Below are 26,779 nucleotides of genomic sequence, written 5' to 3' on the forward strand. Positions count from 1 at the left end.
GTCTTCCTAATATCCCGTAGTTAGAGGAGTTGCCGCCAGAAGAACGAAATATTGATGTCGTACGTCATGATTCTAACTGTCTATGTTGATGGTTGGTGGTGGATCTCAGTTGATCTGGAACCTGGCGGCTTGTGGGCGTCGTCAATATTATGTCCTGTCCTCCTGTCGTCTGCTGGCGTCTTTTTACATCTGGTTTTTCCAATACTTTAGCAGCAATTCGATACTCCCGGCCTCTCCTACCATACTCTCATAAATACAACTCTAGCTTGGTCTCAGATTCAGAGACTCTAGCCCACCGATCAAAAGGAGGCACTGGTCTTGCGGCTTAAGCATCAATCTACGGCATATCTACGATGTGAAATTCGGTTCCAAAAAGGAAAAAAATCTTTTTTATTGGTTTTCTATTTCTTAAAATCACCAAACTACTTAAAAAACGAGTGTCCGAATAACACATCCTCCAAAATTGCAAAAAAAAAAAAAAGAAAGAAAGAAAGGAAACCAGGCTTGCAATTGGTTTCTATCCTCGATAAATCATTGGCGTGAGAGCTCACACGGTATCTTCTTTATACTCTATGGAATTCGCACACGAGCCGAAGGCCGGTGTATGCCCCCTTTACTCAATGATAATCTTCTTTTTCTCCGGCTCATCAGCCTTTCTCAACTTTGGAACAGTAACTTCCAACAAGCCGTTCTCGAGCTTGGCAGTAATACCATCAGCATCGACAGGAACAGTCTTGCCGTTACTCTCAAGCTTAATCTTGCGATCAAAGGCACCGACACGGCGCTCTCCATCAACAAGATGCTTTTGAAACTCTTCATTCCCTGGGCGATGAACGACACCAGAGACTTGGAGTTCTGCGTTATCAAAATCGTAGTTTATACCGATATCCTCTTTAATGGCGCCTGTGAGGGCAACGTGGATGACAAAGCTATCGGGTGTATCGAATAGATCGACGGCAGGGGTAAATTCCTGGCTGCCATTATCAGGTCTGTGACAGTGACTGCCGCGGTTTCCCCAGCGGCTACGGTGAGAACCCCAGCCCCATGGTCCATGGTAACTTCCACGGCCTCCTCCGAAGCCACCAAAGCCACCACGGCCACCACGACAGCCGCCGGGTCCTCCAAAGCCACCTGGACCTCCTCCTCCGAAAAACATACCAGGGTGCGGTGGTGGTGGTCCATTAGCATTTGGACCGGTAAAGTTTTCAGCAAGGCTGCTGGCCATTTGGACCCATGGGTTTGGGTGGCCACGCCAGTTACCACCCCATGGACCGCCCCATTGTGGACGGTCACGACGGTCGCCGCCACCGTTTCCACTACGGTTAGCGTGGGCGCTGGATTCACCAGTTTGTTCAGCTTGATCGTAGTCAGGTGGGTTTTCCTGAGCTCTAGCCTCTTTCTCAGAGGCAGATTGGTCGCCCTTCTCGGTTTGGGGAGAAGGGGCTCGGGAGAAAACTTCCTCCATTTGGTCACCAAGGTTGTTGATGAACTCCATGACTTGGTCTTCGGGGGATTGAGGCTTGGATGGGGCCATTTTCTCCGATTTTTCGTAGTTCTTGGTCATATCGTCTTCTTTTTTGTAGGTCCTTTTTTTTTTTTTTTTTGATAGAAAATAATAAAATGAACTCTTGGTTGTTATACTCTTTGGATGATAAAAATTCTCTTTGGTAATATATCTCTTTGGTAAAAAAAAAAAAAATCTGTGCTCTTTCTGAACTCTTTAGGACTCTCTGGACTCTTTGAACTCTTTGGTGAGAGAAGGGGGAAAAGTCGACAGAAGTCTCGTACACCATTAGCCTTTTATACTTTCGTCGGATCCTTCTAATATCCTTCGAGGGAATCTTTTTGCCCGAGATTGTGTTGAATATGTGGTATTTGACGCGCGTCTTGGCTTTGTCATCCCTCGTCGGGCCTTAGAAAACTCCGACGTGAACCTTCTTTTAGGTTCGAAAACTTTCAGTTTTGCCATCCCTTGGATAGTTAATTCATCCAGCGTGCGTAATTTCAGCTTGTTTGAGTCTTACGATAGTCTGTTTAGAGTCGGTACAATCGGTGTTTAAATTCGGAGACCGACAGGGATGTGGCGAACATTGCGAATAGGGTTCGGAGCTTTCGGTTGAAATTTGCCGACATTGCCCTCGCAAGGATCTGGATACATACGCAATCCCATTATTGACTCTGGCTGGCCTGAAAAGGCTCTTGTAGTCGAGGGAATCTTTGGAATAAGTTCTTTGTTATTGTTTCCGTTTTCGTTCAAGTTCATCAATTAATGCTCGTTAAACGTTATATGCATACGTGCGTCTGTCGCAAAATGCTCTTAAAAAAAAAAAAAAAAAAAAACCGCTAAATCACATTGGCGCACCGGCATTCAGACGCTTGGACACTTGCTATGGGCCGAGTCCGAGTCCAGCTGCCTTGCTCTTTCTTCTTTTCTTAGAGGTTGGACTAGTCGGGGACACAGTCTTCCCCTTGTCCTTCGCGGCTGCGGCTGCTGCGGCTGCTGCAGTACTGACTGGAGGTAACGCCTCTCTTGCGGCAGCCCTTTCCTTGTTGAGGTTTGATTGACTTTGTGACTGGCTATGGGTGTGACCCTGATTCTGACTACTTCCCATCATAAGCTGCTGTGGATCCGTGATCGGGTTATCGTCAAGATAGCCACCTGGTGCAGAACTAAACCTTATGCTAGCTGCCAGGGATGTTTGCATGTTTATCGACTCCTTCGTGATAGTAACATCGACAGATGAAGGCGGCACATTGCTAAGTGTGGAAGGTGGTGGAGGTGGAACGCTGGATTGAGCAGATGATTGTGGAGGTGCACTGCTAGATTGCGAGAAAGATGCATTCGCAGAAGTTGTTTGAGAGGGTTGTGAAGGCTGTGGTGGGAAGTATGTGTACCCGGCCTCTGTGGAGAAATGAACAAGTGAAGAACAAAGCTCCTGAGCCTTCAATATGTCTGATGTAACTGTCAACTATAGAAGCCAAATTAGCTTCAAGGCCATAACCCCCCCAGATTATTTTGATTCAAACTTTACCAATCGAGCGGTCATAACCTTCTCCATCGTTGGCGCCATGAAGACATTCTCTCCAACTACGAAATAAACATCCAGCAGCTGGGTCTCCGTCGGTGATCTCCGCATCTGTTTCTTAATAACCCACATAGCGTTCGCCGGATCTTCGGCAGCGACAACAAATTCCACGCCAACCATAGACTTCAACCGACTCTCGAAAGCTACGCGGTTATGTACTAAGTGGTTCAATGCAGGATTCGTCTGGGTTTGCATGAACAGCGACGAATTATTACTCGATCTATCGAAAAATGGCGAATTGAAGAAGTATAGAAGGACTATATCACAGCCAGATTCATTATCATTAGCCAACCGCTATGCCTAGAGGGGTATGCGAAACTATAGTACGGTCGGGAAGATCGTACTGTTATTGCTATTCAACTGTCCCCATTGCTGTATGAACCACGGCATCCTCCATAGAACCTCATCCAACGGCGGTTCCTCCGCAGGTTGCGCCATTGTCGGGTCAAGGTTCTTCCCCTTCTGCAGCAAGTAAATAATCCCCGGGCCGATAACGAGGCGTGCCGGTTTTTGCGGTTGTGAGGTTATATCCTAGCTAGGGCGTTGTTGATTGCCGGGTTCCGCTGCGATCTTGGACGGTGTGGGCTTAAGTTCCTTCTATCGGTGCTTGACCTAAAACCTTTGCCTGTCGGTGGTATGATATCTGCCGCGCCCTAGCTTTCAGAGGAGCTTTGATGTCGGAGAGCTTGACGTTGTCGATGTTTGAGTGTAAATGTGTTTGGCGACAGTTTGAAGAGTCGCGCCAAGACTTTACCGGGAACGTTTCAGAATCTGCCCGGGACAGCTTACGTAGCACAGGGATGGCCCAGATCAGATCAACTCCCAAGAGATATCCATATAAGTCAACTTGTTATCACCATCATCACCATCAATGGCTAAACTCCAAACACCTTCAATTAATTGGACAACCTTTGCCACCTAACAGATCCATCACGGGTGCCTTGAGGCGAAAAAAAAAAACCGAAAATGCCTCGGGCTTCATAGGTACAACTCGAGTCGAATTCAAGGGCGCTGAGAGGCCGAAAGGGGGGCTGCATTTCGAAATTGGAGACAGATCGCTGGAAATCTCGAAAAGCAATTGCACTGCCCGCGGCCGGATGTACAGTTCCCAAGCGGGAATAAGACGCATTCGCTTAGCCAAAAAGTTTAAACTGACGGAGATCCATCGTCCAAGGAGCTTACGTTGACCTCCTGGCTTTAAATTTCTAGAATAACCTCAATATCTACGAAAGAGATGTCCGAAATTCGATTTTTCAATGGTTTATGCTTTTCGGATCCGCATCAAAGGGAAAAGTCGGCAAAAGACCCGAGCCCGAGCCGTTTTCCGTACTACAGTAGTGGCCTTTTGCAGAACTATAGTTTCTTGCGAAAGAAAAAAAGGTTGCTCACGAGGCCGTGTCCTCCTTTAGCAAATCATATTATGAATGGATATGCGGCCCCCAAAGCAAGCTGCAATGCGGGGCGAAAGCCTCCGTTCTTTTTTTCGAATACGAACTTTTTGGCCCCAATTAAAGCCAACAGACAAGCTCGGAAAAAAAAAAGGATGTAATCAAAAAGGTGTGGAAATTACAGTAGCCGGTTTACTTTGATATCCTTCAATAAAAATCGGCAGCCCATAGCAGACCATGGCAAATAATATTGAACATCAGCAAGGGAGGCTATTATACCATCATTGGAAAGTCCGGATTAACAGTTTTTGCGAAACCTGCGGAATAATCCATCCGAGAAAGATGAGCTGGCCATGGTTTTCCAGTCCATTAATACCGGCAGGAGGTCTGTGGGCAAAAGTAGCATGCAGGGATTTTTCCCATTTTTTCTTTCTTGATATCAAAAAAAAAAAGCTTCACTTCAGATGCATCAGGAATAAAATGTGGTTCGTTGGAACGTCTAGCATGGCACGCAGGCTTTCGAGCTTTGATCTTCTGCATTTAGCCTAGGGGAGCTATACGCACACTCACTTAGTAAGTCGCTATGGTGGAAAGCTGGGGTACATAGCTTCATTCTTGAGTTTCGTTGCATAGCATTAGTATAGTGGGGTTCAGCTTAAGGTTCTGTAAATCGGGGTCTCTCGAGCTCACCTGTCTGCCAACTAGTAGTGCAGTTCCTGAGCTGTATACGGGGAATGTACATGTATGTACTCACATGCATACACTTATCGATTTAAGCTTTCCTTGTCCACCAAGAGGCGAAAAAGCGAGCTCGCGAAGGGTGAGCACATGTAAGGTTCAATTTTCATTCCAAAGAAAAGGCGGGAAGGTCGAGAGAAGGGAAAGAAAAACAATCCAGAGAGCTCGGAAGATGGCCAGCTCGGGTGCAATCCGGATAGAAGATGCGAGAGTCGAAAGTCAAATGGTGCGTCGACGATACCCTTCTCTCCCCAGCCAATCGGGACGTCTGGTTCACAAGAGAATGGGTTCGAAAGATGCCACGAGCGCAACGAAGGTCATGTTAGTTTAGGGCTCGGATCCGAAATTCAGAGCTTCTTGCAAGGCAAGTACTTACGCTAGCTGTAACCTGCTCAAGAAATGTGACAGCATCGAGCAAAAAATCCTACGGGTTAAGGTGTATTGGAGGTATTCGGTTGTCATCTGCTTCAGCTAGAGTGGGTACCTTATGCAATGATGCAAGTACTAAGAGGGAAGATTGGGGCTGTGCAACAACCTTGCTTTCCTTCCGGGCCTCTGAAAAAAAAAGAAATAGAAGCGCCCTTCTCCACCAAAAGGAAACCTCAGACCGATCATGGTTTTGGATCCGATTCACTAGGGAATGAATGAAGATAGGAGGATCAATTAGGTTTCAATCTCGGAAGGAACGCCGAAGCCAACTTTATAGATTTTTTATGTAAACGGAAATCAAGCTATCGAACATGAGTGTAATCGTTAAAAAAGATGAAACAGTAAAAACCAGGGAGCTCAAATAAAGCGACTGCAGCGGGTTCAATCCAGCTGACAAAATGAGAAGGCAGGGCGGCCTTCCAAGGCCATCATGGCAGGTGTCTGATGCACATGCAACATTCGTTGGGCCAAGGCGAAGAAAACGAGGGTTGTACAAACATTCAACGAATCGAATAGGCAGCACCACCCTAGGTAATCTCCAGGATTAGAATAAAGCTCAAAAACTCCAATCGTCAATAATAAAAGATCTTTGTATGGGTAAGGTAGGAAGCTGATTTACAGATAAACATGCTAAAGGCGGTAAATGACAGTAGATGGTTGAGAGTGCGGGGCAGAGATCAAAGAAAAAAGGAAGAGGCAAAACAACGACACCAAAGGCACTTCCCGGTTAAATGTGTTTCACACGGAGAATACTTGTCAAGAAAATAATAGAAGAGAGCAACAAGACCGTACGTGGACGAATATCATCAGTAGGGCGCCGCGATGTATGCAAGGTGGAGAATGGATCATTGACCTTGGCTCCCTCGGCTGCTTCATGCCGAAAAGCCAACTGGAGAGAGGTACCCGTGACACGGGAAATTCGTAAATAAAACAAAAAAAAAAGATATAGTCGCTAAAGATTTCAAGGAATGTCATAAATGATTTAGATTATGTTCGCAATGGTCATCCTGGAAGTGGCGCTGTTCTGACCCGTCGGTGTAGCGCTAGTACTAGGTCCGGAAGAGGAATTTGGGGTTTTCGCATGGTGTACAATCGTAGAACCGAGGCTTTGAAGATCCCGAGCTGCCTGTTCATGCTGCTCTCTTGCCTCCTGTTCAGATTTCAATTGCTGAATGATTTGCTCAACCTGACCCCAGCCACCCCAGTCGTCGAGATCGGCTTCATCGTCGGTTTGAGCAGAAATCGGTCGTGGATTCTCCCGTTCCCTTTCCTTCTCCTTTGGGGAGTTCAGGACCAGACCAGTCTCACTACCAGCCCATACCCATGAAGACTCCGCACTTCCTTGAGCATCGGCTGAGATGAGAGCCAATAACCCTTCGTCCCTTTCAACGCTCTCTCGACCACCCTGATAGATTTTCTCAGCAAGAATCTTCAAAAACCCATAGATGTACCTCCCGGTTCTTTGGTTGATTATCCGTGCTTCTCCGATGGCCGAACAAGCATTGACACATACCAGTGCTTCATTGTAGTGAGCTCTGAAGCACAAGAAAAGGATGCAGCGCCATATATGGAGGCAAATGTGTGTTGTAGCTGCAGCCGCCAGGCTGTGAGACCACGCATGCGAATGGGGCTGCATGGACCGTGATAGAAATCGAACTGTATCCCTCGCAATATCCACACAAGCTGAAACTGCGGCGGAACGAACATCCGGTGTCTGGATCGGAGAAAGATTATGTCGATGAAGTACAAGTCGGGCTGTTTGTAAATATGTAATTGGCGATAACGACCGAGCATCCAATGGCTGTGAGCTTTGAAGTTGACAATGTGATGGGAAGGTATTGAGGCATGCGTTGAAGTGATTGTCGAATGCTGCTAGGGTTTGCGCTGATAGTGTCGATGATTGCAATGTTTTCAACAAAGCCGGCACTAGTCGGACAACATGAATGATGGTGAGGAGATAATTGGCTGGTTCCGGTGCTCCATTTGGTACCATAAACCCCTCGTCATAGATAAAATGGTCATCGACTGGACATGGCAAACCAACGTCACAATCCGAATCTAATATCATCAATGGTCTCCCCATCTCAACAGATAAAAGCCTGCGCAAAATATTCGTTAATTCCCCCGTTCGCAAAGTTTCAGGGTTCTCTAAACATACCTATCCCAGACGTAAACACCCCACCAGACCCTTCGTCTCATTTCGCCTTCTATGACTGGCCAAGGCCCTGTTTCTCTATGTAGTCCAATATCTTGTGCGATTCGAACTGTTGATCCAAGCCAAGTCCAAGCGGCGCTTTTGCAATTTATTTCCGTGAGATAAACAGCCATCAAGAGGGCTGCTCGGACATGATCGATCGAAAACTCGTCATTGAAAAGATCCGTAAGCTGTCGGGATATCATACTGAAGTTCTTGCCGCGGTCCGGGTACATCGCCAGAATATTGGCATCAGCGGTGAATAGAAGACCGCAAGACAATACCGCAAAAAATGTCGACAACCAAGAGGGTGAAACTTTCGACAAATCCCCATGTTGATAAAGTGCTTCGCATGCGGATGCGAATGTTGGCCAGTGCAATATTGGGACCACATTATGAACTGTGGCGTTGAATTGGGTCAAGAGATGGTCAGCTACGGGCCTCGGGGGCAGCTCTGGCATCGGTGGGTCGAATTGCTTCTGTTGTCCATTTACACGATATGGTGGTGGTGGCCGATATACACCACGACAATAGTCTCTCAAATGGGACCGAATGCTGGCAAGGTTGGGATTTGGCGGCGGAGGCGTTCTTTTTGGAGGATCGGCCCCAAGCTCTGGGATATTTAAATTTATCTCAGAAGTGGACTCGGCTGAGCTATTTCTCGAGGCTGTCTTCAGATATTGAATCTGGGCCTTGGCTTGAGCCAACTGCTTTTCAAGATCCTGCACTTGCCTTATCAATGTTGTTTTGTTAGTGTGCATTTCCTGAAAACGAGGTAATCCGGTAGCTTACTTTATAGAAGACATCCGTCTATTTGTCTCCTTTGTAAATTGGCATTTTACGCTCCGTGAGGAACATTCTGAGCAGCTAGTAGTGTCAGTGGCATCGCACTGCCCGAAGCAACGTCAGCATCCTAATTGAATCTCAAACCGTTAAGATATAGCAGTTTCTACCTTTACTTTACGTTCCCTACATGCATCACAAGAAGGGTCCTTTCTCCTCTGACGATAGGCGCGCTTCGGCCCAAATGTTGCAGGGTGTGAATACGAGAGATTGGGACTCTCTCGATGGGTCACCGGTGAGGCCGAATTTGAATGGATTGAGCCGCCATATCCAGCCGAGTTGGAAGTATTATTGACAGGAGCGGCATTCGAATGATGGCCAGAACTAGAGCCCGATAGGTGGCTCCTAGGGGAACCGGAATCGAAAGAATGCATGCTGGAGTGAGATCCAGAGGCGGAATGGGATATACTAGCGGGAGGAGGCAGAGTTGGCGGCGCTAGGCTGTTCACAAACTGACTAGGGACTTCCCGCATGGTGACCATTGGATTTTTAGTTCGAGACTGATTCAGCCCTGAAAACACTAATGCCTTTCTGACCTACCACTCCTGTTTCTTGTGGTTTAGCGTTGTCGTTGTCGCCGGCTTTCTAGACCAGCCAAACACGGGTTCAGTAAAATTGTCGAAGTCGAAGCCGAAATTGGAATTCGAGGTCTCTCTTTCCAAGTGCCGGGGACACACAACACAACGTGATCTGACTTAGCAAGGGATATTGACAAAGACTCCCTTGGATTTCCCGTTCACTAGGCCATTCATCGAGATGCGTAAGCGAACCCGTCCGCTGGCAAAATGAACCCGGCGAGGTCGATTTTGCGATCTCCTCCCTAGCCTCTACACAGGAGGGCCGGAAATGATACCTGCCAGAGAGCAAAAAACGATTCAATCACAGATATCGTTTGTGGCAGTCCAGTTTAGGGCTACGGTTTCCCGACGATAGAGATATGTGGAAATGTCAAGCCTTTTTTGTGCGAAAACTGCGGTGCTACGCTAAGGCCGAACGAATTGACAATGCAGAGTGGTGTGACCTTATGCCCAAAGGTTGTCGGAATGGTTGAAAGTGATATGGTATGCCGTGGGAGGATGCTTTGGAAAGTTAGATGTGGGTGAATATGCGATGTTAGCTCGAGGTGAAGAGGGGCCAATGCAATGAGAATCGTTGTTAGGGATGTTCAGTGGGGAGTTTGGCTATGTGACGTCGAGGTGAAGATGCAGAGTAGGTGTTTCTCATCTCTGTCGTCATCCACAATAAGGAAGTGGCCTCTGATACCGTCGCTGCTGGCGAAAAGAAAGGATCTGACAGGCTGCAGGCGGTTCTAAATTAAAATTTCGAAAAGAGAGAGAGGGAGTCGGGAAGTCGGTAGGATTTCTACGGTCGTTCGTCTGGATAAGTATGAAGTCTGCAGGCAGGCAGGCAGGCAGGCAGGTGGGAAGAGAAGTGTCGGGCGCAGATGCGGTTGTGCGGTAAATGGATTTGGGGGAAGAATGGCCGTCGGTCGGGTTAAAAGGGCACCGTCAATTCTAACTTTACTTACGGACTGCTAGCTCCTGGTGTGGAGGCTAACGAATCTGTTCTGTTTTCTTGCTGTTCGGTCGGGAAAAGAAAATACGGAAAAAAAGGAAGGGAGAGAGGTGGGATATAGTGCACTGCATACATAATACATAATACATACAGGGCAGGGCCGACAAGCCAAAAGGTACATTGCCCATTGCAGGCTCGGTGAGATGGGACGAGTAAAGGTCTCCACCAGCACCAGGAGTGAGAAATCGACAAAAGCAATTACGCGGCAGAGGATGTAGTCTATCGATATGTGCAGGCTGTCGTCGAAGGATGCCCCGACCGACTATATCCTTTTGGTCTAGTAGGCAAAAAAGGTACCATGACCATACACACAGGAAGACTAGACTTCTAGAAGAGAAATATGTTCATGTAATGTACTGTACCTTTGGCTTTGGGCTAACTGACGGTCTTAAGTTGTGAAGAATCGAATCAAATGCAATGCGATCGAGTATATAAACCAAACTATCCCCAATTCGCAGAAAGAGACCTTACGATATATGATAAGAATCCTCACAACAGGTTGATGGTCCGGGGAAGACTAAGGGTCAAGGCGCCCAGATAAAAGATGGGGTTCCAACCGAGCTTGTTTCTGGAACTGGCAATCCGTGCAGTGCTGGGGAAGGGCTGGGCCGGATTTCTGGACACTTAATAATATTAATAGGAAATCGAAGACTCCTCCTTGCCTTTACACAGCAAACAAGGTCTTTGATTTGTGACGTCTGGCCACGGCCAGGTACTGGACCAGATCGAGGGGAAAAAAAGGTTCGGGTCCGTGGGAAAATCTTGAAGTTTTTTCTTAAAACCTACTCGTTCTACTTAATCCGGACTTTAAATTTCTATCCAACCCGCCGTCGTTTTACATCATTTCATTTTCGAAGGGAGTTCTGCACTACTTCCAGTGCGAAGAAACGCTAAGTCTGCTGCGGTTGGTTGAACTCGTATGCTTCCACGTACCCTAGAGCCGTATCATCCGTGAATTTCTGACATCCCAATCTCGAGCTTGTCAAGCAGAAACAAGCGGCGCTTTGTGATGCATGATGGACATCTGTCCAAGAAGCGACGGTTTGATCGCCTCGACTCGGAAAGTACCAGGTGTGGATACCGACATGCACCACATGCAGAATTCCATGTCGACATGTCAGGGAGGCCAGGACACGCGCGAATGGCTCTTGAAGGACCTAACGAACGGGACTTGACATGCTCGGATGCTGGAGCGGCGAAAACGAGAACAGCTTCACACTGCAAACATTTGCAAGGGTTGTTCTTGGGTGAGGAAACTGTACAGGGCTGAAAAGGTCAAACCAATTCGAGATCTTGAGACCCTCCAATATATCGCGGACATGTAACTTAACTCCAGCATAGCCCTGCTCTTCAAATTGGCATGCTTTTATGAAATTTAACAACTTCCGAAATCCAATGCTCCGTTTAAAAGCCCTAGCCTAGGTATCCAGGCGCCGAGGCTTCGAACTATAGGAGCACAGACCTAACAGAGCTTCCTCTTCTGTCAGCCAAAACTCGAGTCGAGACTGTCAAGCGTCCCCAAAGCCATAGGTATATCAAATTTATCTTCGATTTATCCAAAAGCTCTCTACATCTCAATTAATGATTGTGGATTTCATGCTCATGCGTCCAAACTGCCCGATCAAGGCCCTGAAGAGTTACATAATTTATTTGTCGAAAACTTGTCAGATTTCCAATGAACACCACTAAACATATAATGGCGTCCCGGAATATGTCATATATAACACAAGGTTTTTCTCATTTTTTCCTCGTTATTTGAATCCCAAAACACTCTGCTCAAAACGAATGTCCGAGCTCAATAGTTAGCTATAGCTAGAGGGCCCAAGACCCGAGCATGTGGAGCTCAAGGTCGACGGCAAAAAGATCACGCGGAACGTGGATGCGGCCGCAGAGTAAACGAGGAATGCGAAGATCATACACCGTCGCATGGATGTGACGGGTGAATGAGGGGCGGCGTAAAATCTGCAAGGTCGGACAGTTTGGTTTTTTAGCCACGGCTGCTTCCGAAGTACCTATCACGGTCCGTTTCATGAAACAAATTTCATTATGAAGCGTGGGTAAAATAAGTAGTCATTCGTACCCGCCGGTGAATCTCCCATGTTCACAATATAATTTTAGTGATGTTGACGAGTTCCATATGCTATCAAAAAGAGCTTTCGATCGATCTTAATAGAATCGCTTAATGCTCCCTCTCGAGGCGACCGCTGCCCCCACATCGACCTTGGAACTGGGACCAAACGGTAATGGCGTTATGGAGATGCTTCCTGCTCACATAACCCTGCGAGGCCCGGCGGAGACGGCAACAACCCCAGCGAATCGGATAAGCATTCAACCTTGACTCTATTTTTTTTTCGGTCAATGATTCCGACAATGAAGATTGATGCTACCTTATTTACCAAAGCTGCCGAGTAGTGTGCATACTTATGAACCCTTGCTGACTCTTATACTAACTATTCCAACAACTGCCTTATTGCATCATTGCTATCATTATCATATATCTCCCCTCGGGACATGTTTGAGCCTTCTTCAGTGGTTTTGGATTGCATTCCTTGGATTCATAATTTCACAAACACGAGGTCGGCCCCTTCCTCATCTGCCTTTCCGTTAACCGTAGGGAGAGTGTGACCTCTCAGTTAGCCAGGTTGTCCGATAATCAGTTGCCTCAGAGGTCCGTCCGTCCCACCAAGAGCGGTTCCCTGGGGCGCAGCGCCTTAGCTTTTTCCGGCGCCGGCCGAACCACAGAACTACAAAACCGCCCAGTCCGCGCGCGCTGCATCCTGGAACCCACCCGCAAAGTCGACACACCTTCGGTTGCTCTATCCGATGGGGCTTGCAAGCTTGCGTTGATTTCCCCCAAATTCTTTAACCCAATTAGCAAACAGAAAAAAAGCCTCTTGTTTTTCGTACCAAGCGACTCTCGTCGGCATAAACTGTCTTTCAGGCTTCTTCCGTGCACCCGAGTTATGTCTAGATCGAGATACCTTTGTGGAGAAAACTGATTCAATACTTCTCGTTCTCGGAACAAAGGCTGCATGTAATTATGTAAGTACGTACACATGTAAGCACCGACAGGTACGTATGTGCTTCGCATCGATCCTCGGAAAGGGTTAAGGACTGCATCCACTTACCAGCAGCATAAAGTATAACAACCTATCTAACTTCAAGTTGCAATATTGAAATATAATCTCGCAAAATCCGACTTAACAGCTGACCCGGCCAGTATGTGCCGTCGATGCAGCTAACTAGGGGCATGTAAATAGAAAATACGGGTGTGGATCTCCCGATCTGATTTGCTTCAAAGCACCCTGCATGCATATTCAAAAGCGGCTCATAACTTTCCTTCACAACCACACCCTCAAAGAAAAGGCCCGAATTGTCAACATCATAGCGCACCATGTAAGCAATCGCTCGAAGAGGTCCGGGCATGTGCTTTTAGTATTTCCCCGCATTATTCCGAACAAATGCCCCCTGTACCACATTGCAAAATCCAACGTTCTATTACGCAGCATCGCATGATACCAACACCGCACTAATGATCAGGGGACAGGGTCCCGAGAGTTGTGTTTAACTCTTGAGATGGCGGGGTTGTTTCTCTATATCCCTATCCGCTTAATCGTATCCGAACTCATACCTTGCAATCTATGTTGAGTGATAAAGCGATCGGGTCCTCCAACGGTCCGAGACCCCGGAGATTTCGCCGTTCTTAAGACGACGACAGCATTCATGGGATGCTCGCTCAATATGAATCGCTAAAATTTCCACAAAATATCCATCACAAACACAGTCAGAGCTTCCAAATTTAGAAAGAAAGAAAAAAGTTTATAATAATTCCCGCTAAACATATAGAGTCGTGGTTTGAGAATATATATTAATCTACTAGGAAGTAGGTTTCTTGATATGGCAATATAAGTTGGGGCGCTGTTATCCAGATCTGGACACCACTCGGCACGTTATCGGCTAAACTTGTCCCCAGCGATCCTTCGAATATTCCATATTGTAGAACCGTATTAGCACCGTTCACTTCGTCCCGTTATTTCTCTAGTCTTAATACGAAAGGGGCTATATCACTTTTATTTTCCTCGCCCATCTCTAGAATATTCTAGTGCGACGTGGCGGTCATCGGGTTTATGGGTCCGGAAGGACAGGATAGAATAGCCGGCTCCTATGCTCCCACCCGCTTGGATGATGCTCTGGAAAATATTGCAAATAGAAGTGCTGTTCCTTTTGATATTTATGCGGGGAGGGTATGCCGCCGCTGATTTCAGGACCCAGGGCTTCTCCATCTCCCTCTTGCAGGTCGACGGAATAATCCTTCAATTACCGATCAATTATATATCTAAATTCCAACATTTTCCTCCGTTCAACCATCCGGAGAGTTTATATTCCCTTGATAGAAATGTTTATTTATAGTTTTTCTACTTAAATTTCGGGATTATAATAATTGTAATAGTACTGCTTCCTTGGGCGGATTGATAGCGGACACTAGGTACAAATGAACCTGAAACGTAGTTTTGTCACATAAAATCATCCAACGGCCTCCCACTCCGACCAAACGAGCAACTAAATAGCGTTTCGGCGCAGTATATACCTTATTATCTATACCAGTTTACTCATACCTCCGAAATGTAGCCTATGAACCTACATAGTAAGGCCCATCGGTGTGTGACTCCGAATCTTCAAAAGCGACCATCTATATCACAGCATTTATCATACCACTTCAAGGGAAGATTGAGAAATTATGCAAACATCCGTCCTGCAGGCCCCTGGCTCATTTTTATCCAAAGTTCGGCCCTCCTGATCGCACATCAAAGTCAATTACATCTCCCGTCTTAGCCTAGCTCACATGACGGAGCCAATAAAAAGGTCTACCTTAGCTCCGAGAAGCTCGCATTCAAACTATGCATAATGCGAAGACCTTCACACCCCCCTTGTAACGGTAAAGAACCTTCGAAAACGCCTTCCATCGGCGAAAAGACGCCAGCTTTCCAGAAAACGACCAGGATAGGTGTGCAGCTGCGGGGTATAGTTAAGGGTCCGTGGACCTAGGCTGCTTTCCTAGACTAGTTCGAATCCAGAACCCGGTAGCTTAAGACGGCTCTCGGAATCTATTTGGATGGTGGAGAAATCATTTGTCCTCGATGCTGATTCGATGGATAAAATAGAGTTGATCTAAAGCTTTTCTTTCTTCCTTTTATGCATCATGCTACTGCCCCTGCCTTGAGTAATGCCTGACATGGATTATGGAAGATTCGCAAATCCACATATGCACCTATGATCACATCTCTTAAATCCATATTAACATGGTTGAACCAGGTAGATACAATGTAGTTAGGACTACCCCATCGCCAACTCCGAACGGATGTAAAGCCACAGGCATGGCTCCTACGCTAATCTTTAGAGCCGCCACCTTTTCTTTCCGACTACTGTTTGTTCCGTAGGTATTCTGCACAAATGAGCCGTGCTTTAGACCGAAGCTCACGACGGGGGACGGAATTAAGTTAATGATATTCTGCCGATAGATATCAAAGTCTTTCAATACATACTTACACGTCACCCACAGCCGAATTGATGAATTGGAGCTCGATGACCGAGCCGTGTCTTAGAATTTTTGAATAGCTAGTTTTTGTGGATCCATATGCCCGTATTTGATTTAAGAGCTCGCGGATTTTGAAACTTTCAGCGCTGCCCCCACATAAACTACAACATCATTCTGCAATTCTATGATATACGGTGTTCGCAATTTGAGTAACCGTTGAGGGGCTTGAAAACGAGCTCAGTGAGTCGACTCGATACCAAGAAAGCCTATTGGTAGGGCTCTAAAGAATATAGAAGATAATTCAGTCTAGTATCTATCGTCACTACGGTTATATTGGCCCTTTTGTACGTTATTTTTGCCGGCTCCGGGTTAAGGATCCACTCGCTCGATACTTTAGATTCAACTTTAATGTTTCGACGCTCATCCGTACTATAGTACCTCCCATCACCTACATCGTAAACTAAATACCTACTAGCTTAAGTCGTGGGTCCGGGAATTAAATTATTAACCTTCAGAAAAAATCTTCTAGGCTTAGATTTCTTCTTCTGCATCTGCGACTCCATGAGAATTTGAGATGTAAGTGCGGACTAACATCCGACGGCGATCCAGGATCCAGGATAGCTTCATCAAGCCTTATACATCTAGATCCGATGTTTAACCATACCGGCGCTTACAGGGAAAAAAAATAAATAAATAAAAACGAGGGGGAGTCTGGATACCAGACAAGGATAAATGTAATCCCGGAGTAAGCTTCCTCGGAATCTAGCCACCAAATACCCTCACCATCAAATCGACGTCTATAATGTGCAGATATATGCATTTATCTCCATAAGGCTTCGAAGTTTCTCAGTAGCATGAGTAGTTTTACCTGGAAAGCCACCCTAATTGTTCCATTTCTAGTCATCGGCCTGAAGTTCCGATCATGATCGTTAGTTATGATATGCCTTGCACTAGCAAACTTATCATGGAACCGTTTCTTGCAGCTGGTTTACGAGATAATTTCTTGCCATGCATGACTCGGCCACTCCATAGGACATCACTCTGCTGAGTTTTAAGAGAAAAATATTTGAACCGGTCCCTAATTATTCTTCAATGTTCCAAGTCAGAGAAACAGGGAACGTCGTGCCCAGGCATTTCGTTAACCAATTAGTTTATGTAGTAAATCGGATCGCATACCAGCTATATACTGCCTAAAATAGAAGAGTTTTATTTAAGAGTTCACCTATTCCTTCCGCCTATGTTAATTCTACCGGCCTCTCTGTGGAATAAGGTTAAGTTTCCATGGGAACAAAAGATTACATACTCATTGAGCTTGAAGAGCAGTACTCATAAGTTAAACAGCTGGAGAGTATTTAATTTGCAATCTTTTGCAATCTTGTCCTGCAAAATATACTAAAGTCTGCCTCTATAGCCTCAAGCCTAAGACGCTACCGAAGGCCTCTAGTACACGGGCAGCCAATGTACATACATGTACATGTAAGTACTAGGCAACTTCCGCATATCTACTTCGCTGTCACTTTCTAGGAACTCGTATGATGCATGGTCACAAAAGACATCAAAATCTACTTAGTAATCTTGCACGATATCACTACATGGTTACACACATCCTCTAAATCTCCCGACACACCCCTCCAAATTCCTCATAACGTTATCCCATTTCCTATTCCAGACCCCATCTCCGCCTCAATGCATAGCCTCGGCTTCGTAAATTCAACCCGCTCCGTATCGACCCAACAAGAACAACACAAATCCAATGATTCAAAAATACCACACGAAAAGTGTGTTGACAGCACAACACCAACAGTCTTGTCCCAAAACGTGGCGTCGGAAACCGGATAGACATGCTTTCCGGGACTTTAGAACCGTTATCCTTCGTTATCGCGGTAACTGCTTGATCGCGCAAGTAATGTCTAAGCTATAGATTTCGCGATTATGTAATGGTTTCGTAAAACGCTTACTCTAGCTTTTATGAGATCAAAGTCGCTGAAGTTGAAGCTAGGGGTATGGCGAATATGAATTCGTCCGGGTTTTCTTACGGGTGTGTACATATGCGCGTGTACATACGTGGAAGGTGTCACAGATAGATTTACGTATTTTGTGTTCTTTTACATTTCGTCTGGTCGTCTTGAAAAGCCTTTCGTTAATCATTCCACATGTGGTGATCTACTATACACATATTCGGGTTTAGACCCTCCGTACATTACTTGAGAGACACAGAAAGAGAAAGAAGCGGGACGGTATCCGAGAGACATGATGTAGGGTAAGAGGATTGAAGTTTTTTCTTAAATTAAATCAAGTAAGAGGTAAAGTAAAAGGTCGCATCGGATGCGTAAACAAAGAAAAGAAACCAAAGGCTCTTTAAGATGAAAAATTTGTCGACATCAGAACGATTAGAGAAATTCGTTTAGAAAGTAAAATAAACGCGATACTTGGGCCCGGGCCCTTCGTCGTGAAGCGAGCACGATTACTTGGGGGACTCGAAAAAACAGTCCATACACGCAAAAACTTGGACAAAGCAAGCAAATGATGGTACAGTAGGTTTAGATGGTGTATCTGAAGCCTTCCTCGCCACCCTCGAGCTTCTTCTCGCCGCGGTCGGCCTTTCCGTTCTCGATCTTGAAGTAGAAGGACAATCCAGAGATGATGAGTATAGTGGCGATGGCGGCAGCGAGACATGCGTAGAGTCCAGGTCTGTATGTAGGAGAGTCTTGGGGACTGTATGAGGTCAAGTTAGCGTATTGTTTCAGAGAAAAGATTCTAGGGACGTGTCCTGGAGGAGCTTACCGGAAAACGAGACCACCGATGATACCACCGAGACCACCGAGACCAACGAGAGTAGCAGAGCAGAAAGCACGTTTCCATTGTCCACGGATGTTGTTGGCCTGGTAGGTGAGGGCAAGAGGAACGTTGCAGTTGGCGCCGGCGCAGGCAAAGAAGACACCGAGGAACTTGACACCGTTGCTTGGACCCCAACCCATGAGACAAACTCCGAGGATCTCTAAGAGGCAGTTGGCGACGATGATAGGACCACGGAACTTATACCTGTCACCAACGTATCCGCAGAGGAACATCCAGATACCGGCGAAGGCGTACGGTGGGGCGACGAGACATTGAGAAGCAGCGATAGAGAATCCCATACCACCGTGCAAAATTATTGGGAGGAAATAGGCTAGGGAGTATGTGACGGTGGTGCTGAAGCAGAAGATCAAACCAAAGCACCAGACCTTAAAATCTGCACCGCCTCCAAGGAATTTCATGAGAGTGAATGGCTCGAGGTGGACATCGCCACGATCTTCGTTGACCTTGCGGATGATGTAGTTGACCTCAGACTTGTTCAAAAAGCCCCAAGACTTATGGGCGTCGGCATCCGGGAAGGGAACGAGGAAGATATAGACGACAATAGCGATGACACAAGTGATGACACCCTGCATGATAAAGATCCACCTCCATCCTGTAAGGCCTTCCAGTCCGTGCATCTGCATGAGTCCGTAGGCCAATATGCCCTATTCCCGAGAGTTAGAATATTCCGTAGGGCCAATGTAGGGAATTAGTAGACAAACTTACAGCGAAAGCAGAAGCGACGCAACCGACAATGTAGAAGACCGCATATCGTTTACCCATTTCATCTAGGATCCAAAATTAACCATGCTGCACTAGGGAGCACCAAGGGGGATGCAACTTACATCGAGTGTACCATGTGCTGAGAAGGTAGACGGCACCAGGGAAATAACCAGCCTATAGAGATCATTGTCAGAGAATCGAGAGATGAATATCGGAAACCAATACATCTGGTAAGGGACATACCTCAAAGACACCGAGAACGAGACGGAGAGCCATAAGTTCTTCCCATCTCTTGACGAAACCCATACCGATCATGACAGCACCCCAGAGCAAACAAATAGTGCCCAAGAAGTTACGAGGACCGAATTTTCGGGTGGCAACAGTGGCAGGGGGTTGGAACAAGATGTAAGTAACAAAGAAGACCAAAGTAGTGATGGACTAATTTGCCGTTAGCAGGGATTCACAGATGGATATCGAGGTGCTTCGGTTCTACAGATATCGATACTTACGTAGCCATTGTTTGCAACGTTCATGTTTAGCTCGATATTCATGCCGGCCAAAGAAGCAGCAGACAAATTGGTTCTGTCCATAAGAGAAACGCAGTATGCGATACCAGTGACGATGACCAGTCGTCGATCAACGCGACGGGTAATTGCTCGCTTCTCTGCTTCGTCGTATTCGACGTAGTCGGAGCTGTCGTCTGATCTATGCTCAACGTGGTCCATTCCTGCTTTCTCCAGGGCGGAGGCGTTCTTTTCGTCGGTTGATGACATGGTGAAGGAGGAAGATCAAAAGACGTCTATAAAGAGGAAAAAAATAAAAAATTCTGAGAAAGGGTCTCGGTGGATGTTGTCGCTGGGTTCTCTGTTTCCTTGAACAATCCAAGACGAATCAACGTTGGAGTCAGGGAATATTGGGATCGGTCGTGTCGTTCGTCTGTCTCCCAAACTTAAAGGTGTCGAAGTTGGTCGAGCAACGTAACAATCGGCTGAGGAGAGAAGGAGAAAAAGACGGTATGTAAGAGGTTCCCACCCGCCATTGATATAGGGATCGCCAATGGGCCCATATGGGTCTCTGATATGTCTTCCAAGGTTTTAGTCTGTTTTGACGTCGACTAATGTTAATACCGTGCGACAGCATCCTGCGGAATGCTAATGTGCCACATCGAGCTAAAACCAGAACGACAAGATGCAAGACCAACCAGAACAAGGTTTCGCCCCCATTACCGAGGTGAGAACACTTCGCCGCGGTTGATAAACCTGCAAGTTTGGCCTGCAGACAGCCCTAGCGAAGGCTCCAACGGACGGGGTGTGTGGAGAACTGTGTGCGAATCTGAGTATGTTGGCCCACAGACGACCTGGGGACTGCAGCGCCAGGATACGCGATAACTCTCGGCGCAAATCCTAATCCCTGCTATGGAATGCCTCTGATTGGTCAAAGGGGTGGAGAAAACCCCGGATCAAGCAAGGAGGGCCACCCCAAATTCTGAAGTCGTTTTATTTGCGGAGACGACGCGGGGTTCATGATGTTTGGGATGGTGCATGATCGAGGTTACTTGCACTTGGGTTTAGCTTCACACCTCGGTAATTGATAGAGGCAGTTGGCATACCGAAGCAACTTTAGCCCTTCTCCACGATATCGACATTTCGGTGCGTGGCCATCCTTGAAACCAAGGAACGACCATGCTTTCGGAATCGAAGCGATTGATCTGCAGGAGCTAACGGTGTCTTTTAGCTTCGAGTCTTCGAGCCGGGCGAAGAGACTCAACAGTCAGGGAAAAAAACGTGTCGACGGACAAGTATGTACATAGGCTTGTCAAAAAAGTAATGCTCCACACACACGCAAGTTTTACCACCAAATGATGGAGCGTTACTTTTTCGACAAGCTTTCGTATGCAAATGCAAATACACCCTGGAGAGGTTATCTGTGACAAAACAGGCTTTGCACCTGATCCTACGGCTCTGCCAAGAAGATGCTCCCGTCTTTTGAGATCACAGGAAATTTATCCGTCTGTTTTCGAACGAGAATTGTGGTATGTCTGTCTGCTGATTCTTGGTATCAGATGTATTAATCCAATCTCAATCTTCAAATACATATCAAGGGTCTGAAAAGTCTGTGGAACTCGAGATTCGTTGGTTCGCCTTATCTGCCAAGCATATAAAAAGGGCCGGGGTTAAGGAACTGCGATTGCTCACGAGCTGCATGTAGGAAGTTCATAGCGCTGTATCCAGTTTAATGGCAAGTACCAGTGCTTCCCAAACAGGTGGTACCTTGTCACTGCTGACGATCATATATTCTAACTGAGATACTCGTCCAAACTATAGCAAAGTACAATTTTTCTACTGGTACACTTGCTCACACTTCCACTTAACTAACTCGGCTAGTTGAAGACCCGAATCTCTGTTCTGTCCCGTCCAAAGAGATGTTCGGATGGAGAAGATCCCAGCCATCTGGCCCAGATGCATCTCGAGTGGACGAACTTTTGCCCAATTGATACTCAGACCACACTCCTAAGCATCGATCTTTTCAATCCCATGTGATGTTTCGCAGGTGGACTTGTCTCCCGCCTCCAGGCTTGGCTAGAGTATGCTAAGCTCTCAGTTTCTGACTCCAAGAACGAATTTACGAGCAAATTCTTGCTTTTTGCCAGCATATACAGTGCAGTCGGCACTGGGACAGAGATTTGCGACAGGGTTCTCTAAAGCAAGCAATGCAGGCAATGCAGGATGCAGTGCCACCCATTTCGTGGAATTCGACAGATGGGGCAATATCCGAGGTTAGCTTCCAAAATAAGCCGCAATGGGTCTGAGCGTTGCTGCAGCTACCCCAACCTTTGCATGGCAGTCGATCTGACGATAATCAAAACGAAAACACCACAAGCGAACTCTCATCTTACAACAGATCATGCATTAATTGTGCCTGACTATCGAAACGTTTTTGAGAGCCCGAGGAAAAACGAATTTGCCTAAGTTGGTTTCAGTAGACGCAACAGCCTCATTCAATTCTCGTTTGGCTGTTTTTTTTTGTTCCGATCCTTGCCAGTTTCCAAATGTTAAAATGGGATAGATCTAGATATTCAATCGATCTTGACCTCGGGTTCTGGACCTTCGAAGCGTATATTGCTATTGTTTTTCAGCCGGGAGAAGACAGGCGAATTGGACCTTGGTAAACACCATATTTCGAAGGTTTATAGCCGTTTCGATGGGGCCCATAAAACGGCGCGAAAGTTGCGATAGACGTGTTCGATATCGCACTTTGAGCGAGCGTTTGAACTCGGAATCACAGGAAATTATGGCAGTAACTTGCATGAATCTTCAATTTGATCTTTGGACATAACACTCAGCCCAAGTCGTTCTCCAGGCAGACCGAGATCCTGCGATGATCTCTTCTTGACCTCCCTCGTCCCCATGACCTTTTCCCCAGATGAAGTCCCATCAACCCCATGAATTCAATCCTTCGCCCGCATTTTCCCCGCATTCTCGACAAAAGTAATGAATCCCCACAAAATCCTAAAAGTAGCATCACAGACAGACGACCCATGACCTTTCGGGATCATCTCCATGTCTCTCTTCTCCACAAAGTTTGAATTTTTGGAGGTGGATAGTGAATGCATCGCCACCCAAAGCCAGGTATTCAGATACTCCACACCTCTCGGAGAAACTACCCTGTCGGTCCAGATCTCAGACCACTAGCAGACATCAAATTACTCCCATCTCCACGTTCCATCCACTTTCTTGTGTCCCTCTTGCTTTGCCGCTGGATGCTAACTTGAATCTGGATATTGACCGAGACATCCATGCACCTTGAGGTTTTGTTTTTCTCCACAGTGAAGCTGCCCACAGCTCTAGCGACCCACAGGCTGGAGTTTTAGCCCCAATCAGGTATCGGGAATTGGGGAACCCCCATTGTCGAAGTTACCAAGGAACAAAATCGGCGCGAAACTCGGGTCTCTGGGGGTTCAATCCTGAACGTTAACAAGGCTTTAGTGTGGCTCTATGAAGTTAGATATTCGTACATAGTATACTTCTAGATGATTACTCTATGCTTCCTACCCATACAAGTTTTTGTGGAGAAGTCTGTTATATCTGAATATCCCTTGCAATCTGGGGTCCCGACAGAAAAGAAACCGGCTTCCCAACCACTGACTTATTTGAATCTCTTGATCGTCCGAGACTTCTTACTCCGATTATAAATACTTAATACCAGCCCAAGTGTCCTTTTGAAAAGAATTCCTCGCGCGGGTTTTTAACTTGAACGGTACTCCCCACGGCAGTCGGATTTGGTCGGTGATCCATTTCTGTCACAATGCTTTAGTCGACTGACCCCTCTCCGCCCCGTTTACTTGGAATGCCGTCCCATTAGCTTGATATTTTGGCCCACCGTCTACGAATCAGTCTGGAGGTATGCCCAGTGTATGCCCATCAGGCCATATTGATGCTTGCTAAACCATACTAGTCTAGCCGTTTTGATAAGGCGGGCTGGGCATGAGATCGTGATCAACCTAATATGGAGGCGTGGGCCTTTTCTTTCTATCCCCTCCCCATCTTTCTTCCCAAGGGATTTTGACTTAGATCATGATCTCCTGAGCTCCACGGCCGAGATTAGGTTAGCTTTCGGAAGTTGTTTTACTTTGTTAAAATGTTACAAATTCGAAAGATGAATGTTCGGTTCAACGGAGAACGATTTATTTAGAAATACAGCGTGGGGCGGCTTTCGACTATTTGCGAGACTTTCAATACTTCCCATGCATTTCGCAGATAACTTTGTCCACTCTCACCTTTTCTCCATTTCTCTCGAATCGAATGACCATCTACTATCATAGTATGCCATGTCATGTCGACCAGTATGCTCGGTAATGAAAGCTAAGACGTCGTCGGCAACTATCGGCTTAAAAAACACCCTTTCCAGTCGAATGGTCGCACAAACAGTTCCCGCCAAAGGCGGCCAGGATCCTCTGCCGTTCCCGCGTTTGGCGGGGTAAATTTCGTGAACAATTGGGCGGTCTGGTCTGCTGCTTAAACCCGATCGAAGCCGAACGGGCTCTTAGCTGCCCCTCCCGATATCGGACTTTGACTTCCAACGCAAGCCTCTAACCCGTTACGACAGGTTCATGCGGTTAGCCATCGGCCATGAGCATCTCATCGATTACCAATTTTTATTCTCATCTTTGAAAATTTAATATCGATTTATATAAAAAAATCCTTCCTTACATAAAGATATCAAGATGGCATATAAAATTGTGGTTCTGGCTGGCGACCATTGCGGTCCTGAAGTATGTCATGGCATTTACATATGTTATTCAAAATACAACAGCTAACATTAGCTTGTAGGTGACCAAAGAAGCTATCAAGATCTTGAAGGCTGTGTCTGAGTCTAAGCCTTCCATCCAATTCGAGTTCCAAGATCATCTCATCGGCGGTGTAAGCTTCAGTTCTACCATTCTACTTGAGTAGCTATGTCTTCTAATGTTTGGAAATTATAGGCTTCGATAGATGCGACTGGCTCACCACTCACCGATGAGGTCCTCGACGCCTGTAAATCCGCTGATGCAGTTTTCTTGGGTGCCGTTGGTGGTCCAGTACGTTATGCCATTCCGCCCCCTTACATCTATCGAAAACGAATCTAATAATTGTCTAGGAATGGGGCACCGGTGCCGTTCGCCCCGAACAAGGCCTTCTCAAACTCCGTAAAGAACTCGCAACGTTCGGCAATCTCCGTCCCTGCAACTTCGCAGCCCCATCGCTACTCGATAACTCACCCCTAAAACCGGAGATCGCTCGAGGAGTAGACTTCTGTGTCGTCCGTGAGCTCACCGGTGGTATCTACTTTGGCGACAGGAAAGAAGACACTGGTGATGGATATGCATACGACATTGAACCATACTCCAAAGCAGAGATCGAGAGAATTACAAGACTCGCTGGACATTTGGCTCTACAGCAGGATCCGCCGTCGCCGGTTTGGTCGCTAGATAAAGCGAATGTCCTCGCTACCTCGAGGTTGTGGAGGAAAACAGTGACGGAGGTGATGGAGAAGGAGTTTCCACAAGTGAAACTAGGTCACCATTTGATCGATTCGGCGGCTATGTTGATGTTGAAGAACCCGAGGGCGTTGAATGGAATTGTCGTTACAAGTAACTTGTTTGGAGATATCATCAGTGATGAAGCTAGCGTCATCCCTGGAAGTTTGGGACTTTTGCCATCAGCGAGTTTGTCCGGTGTCCCAGAGGTTGGAAAGAATGTCAGTGGTGTCTACGAGCCGATCCATGGTAAGTCCTTCTATCTGAAGTCGAACTATAGGCTGGTGCTAACGTAACCGGTGATTTTAGGTTCCGCCCCAGATATCTCGGGCAAGGGAATTGTCAACCCCGTCGCTTCTATCCTAAGTATTGCTATGCTGCTAAAATACTCCCTAAACCTCCACGAGGAGGCCAAGGCAGTTGAAGATGCTGTCCGAAACACCATCGAATCTGGTATAAAGACTGGTGATATTGGTGGGAAGAATAAAACTAGCGAAGTTGGTGATGCGGTTGCCACAGAGATCAAGAAGCTCCTAAGCTGAACCTAGAATTCACTTAACATGTTTTGATCTGCCGCCTTGTCATGTCGTTAGGCACCTTAACTGTGTCCGTTACCATCCTTTTGTATTCAGCTACCTTTACCGGAGAGGTTGTATTTTAGCTCTAGAGATTACCATTACTATGGAATAGCAATTACCATGATTTTGAATGAATCTTGTATTTCCAGGAATTCTGGAGCCCTGACTGTGCGTGCATACATGCATGATAACCCGTCATGTGAATACCTAGTAGAGATTTAGTGCTCTTTTTAACTGGGTAATATGAAGAGTTATTCCGTATACATGTGAGTTGATACTACATGGGTGAGCAGCACGAGTGGCATATAGACGCCATCGGATGAATAATAAAACAAAGGGATAATGTAATACACAGTAGAAGGAGGAGACTCTAAACGCCGGCTTGATGCTCGCTAAAAAAAAGTGTTTTCGTAAAGGAAATAATTATATAAAACGAGCAACCATTTTGAAAGAAGAATCGATAGAACGGTCGTACCCTCCAAGTTGATGGGACAAACGCCGTAGTAATGCGGGATAAAGCATACAATAAGAAAGCGGGGAGAGCTAGCGAAGCTCCATCATCAGAGGATCAAAATCATCCCACTCAATTCTATCATTAAGATTTGTTTTTATAGTTGGTCGTGGGCGTGGGGGGGTTAGTTCATCAGGTTCAACTCTCCTCAAAACCCTAGCTTCCTTTTGTTCTTGTGTAATTTGGGGTTCAGGAGGAGGGACGGGATCTTTCAGTCTTCTATTAGCGTATTCTTGTCGGCTGTTTCGAGGGACGGAGAAACTCACCACTTGTTGCTTTACGCGCCCCAATAGCCTTTCGATGAATCTTTCGAAGCATGGCTGC

General features: G+C 46.4%; 6 protein-coding genes across 6 annotated transcripts; 1 reads left to right on the forward strand and 5 right to left on the reverse strand.

Annotated features, from left to right (window-relative positions):
• Positions 1–613: 613 nt before the first annotated feature.
• Positions 614–1,564, reverse strand: DFL_001674 (uncharacterized protein; the record flags this gene model as incomplete). Its single annotated transcript, XM_067630329.1, has 1 exon — positions 614–1,564. One exon carries the CDS (start codon positions 1,562–1,564, stop codon positions 614–616), a length of 951 nt encoding a protein of 316 aa, XP_067492983.1.
• An 823-nt stretch (positions 1,565–2,387) lies between these two features.
• DFL_001675 (uncharacterized protein) lies at positions 2,388–3,524 on the reverse strand (the record flags this gene model as incomplete). Its single annotated transcript, XM_067630330.1, has 3 exons — positions 2,388–2,969; positions 3,033–3,343; positions 3,431–3,524. The coding sequence occupies 3 exons, from the start codon at positions 3,522–3,524 to the stop codon at positions 2,388–2,390; spliced, it is 987 nt and encodes a 328-aa protein (XP_067492984.1).
• A 3,099-nt stretch (positions 3,525–6,623) lies between these two features.
• DFL_001676 (uncharacterized protein) lies at positions 6,624–9,151 on the reverse strand (the record flags this gene model as incomplete). The annotated part of the gene is made up of 4 exons (XM_067630331.1): positions 6,624–7,740; positions 7,800–8,567; positions 8,628–8,725; positions 8,789–9,151. 4 exons carry the CDS (start codon positions 9,149–9,151, stop codon positions 6,624–6,626), a joined length of 2,346 nt encoding a protein of 781 aa, XP_067492985.1.
• A 9,178-nt stretch (positions 9,152–18,329) lies between these two features.
• DFL_001677 (uncharacterized protein) lies at positions 18,330–20,123 on the reverse strand (the record flags this gene model as incomplete). The annotated part of the gene is made up of 6 exons (XM_067630332.1): positions 18,330–18,504; positions 18,574–19,292; positions 19,354–19,415; positions 19,473–19,524; positions 19,594–19,788; positions 19,860–20,123. The coding sequence occupies 6 exons, from the start codon at positions 20,121–20,123 to the stop codon at positions 18,330–18,332; spliced, it is 1,467 nt and encodes a 488-aa protein (XP_067492986.1).
• Positions 20,124–24,574: 4,451 nt separating this feature from the next.
• Positions 24,575–25,908, forward strand: DFL_001678 (uncharacterized protein; the record flags this gene model as incomplete). The annotated part of the gene is made up of 5 exons (XM_067630333.1): positions 24,575–24,622; positions 24,681–24,770; positions 24,833–24,928; positions 24,988–25,615; positions 25,676–25,908. The coding sequence occupies 5 exons, from the start codon at positions 24,575–24,577 to the stop codon at positions 25,906–25,908; spliced, it is 1,095 nt and encodes a 364-aa protein (XP_067492987.1).
• A 579-nt stretch (positions 25,909–26,487) lies between these two features.
• DFL_001679 (uncharacterized protein) lies at positions 26,488–26,773 on the reverse strand (the record flags this gene model as incomplete). The annotated part of the gene is made up of 2 exons (XM_067630334.1): positions 26,488–26,663; positions 26,722–26,773. 2 exons carry the CDS (start codon positions 26,771–26,773, stop codon positions 26,488–26,490), a joined length of 228 nt encoding a protein of 75 aa, XP_067492988.1.
• Between the last annotated feature and the right edge of the window lie 6 nt (positions 26,774–26,779).

Source organism: Arthrobotrys flagrans (genome assembly GCF_004000055.1).
Source record: "Arthrobotrys flagrans strain CBS H-5679 chromosome Unknown unitig_3, whole genome shotgun sequence".
Taxonomy (NCBI): Eukaryota; Fungi; Ascomycota; class Orbiliomycetes; order Orbiliales; family Orbiliaceae; genus Arthrobotrys; species Arthrobotrys flagrans.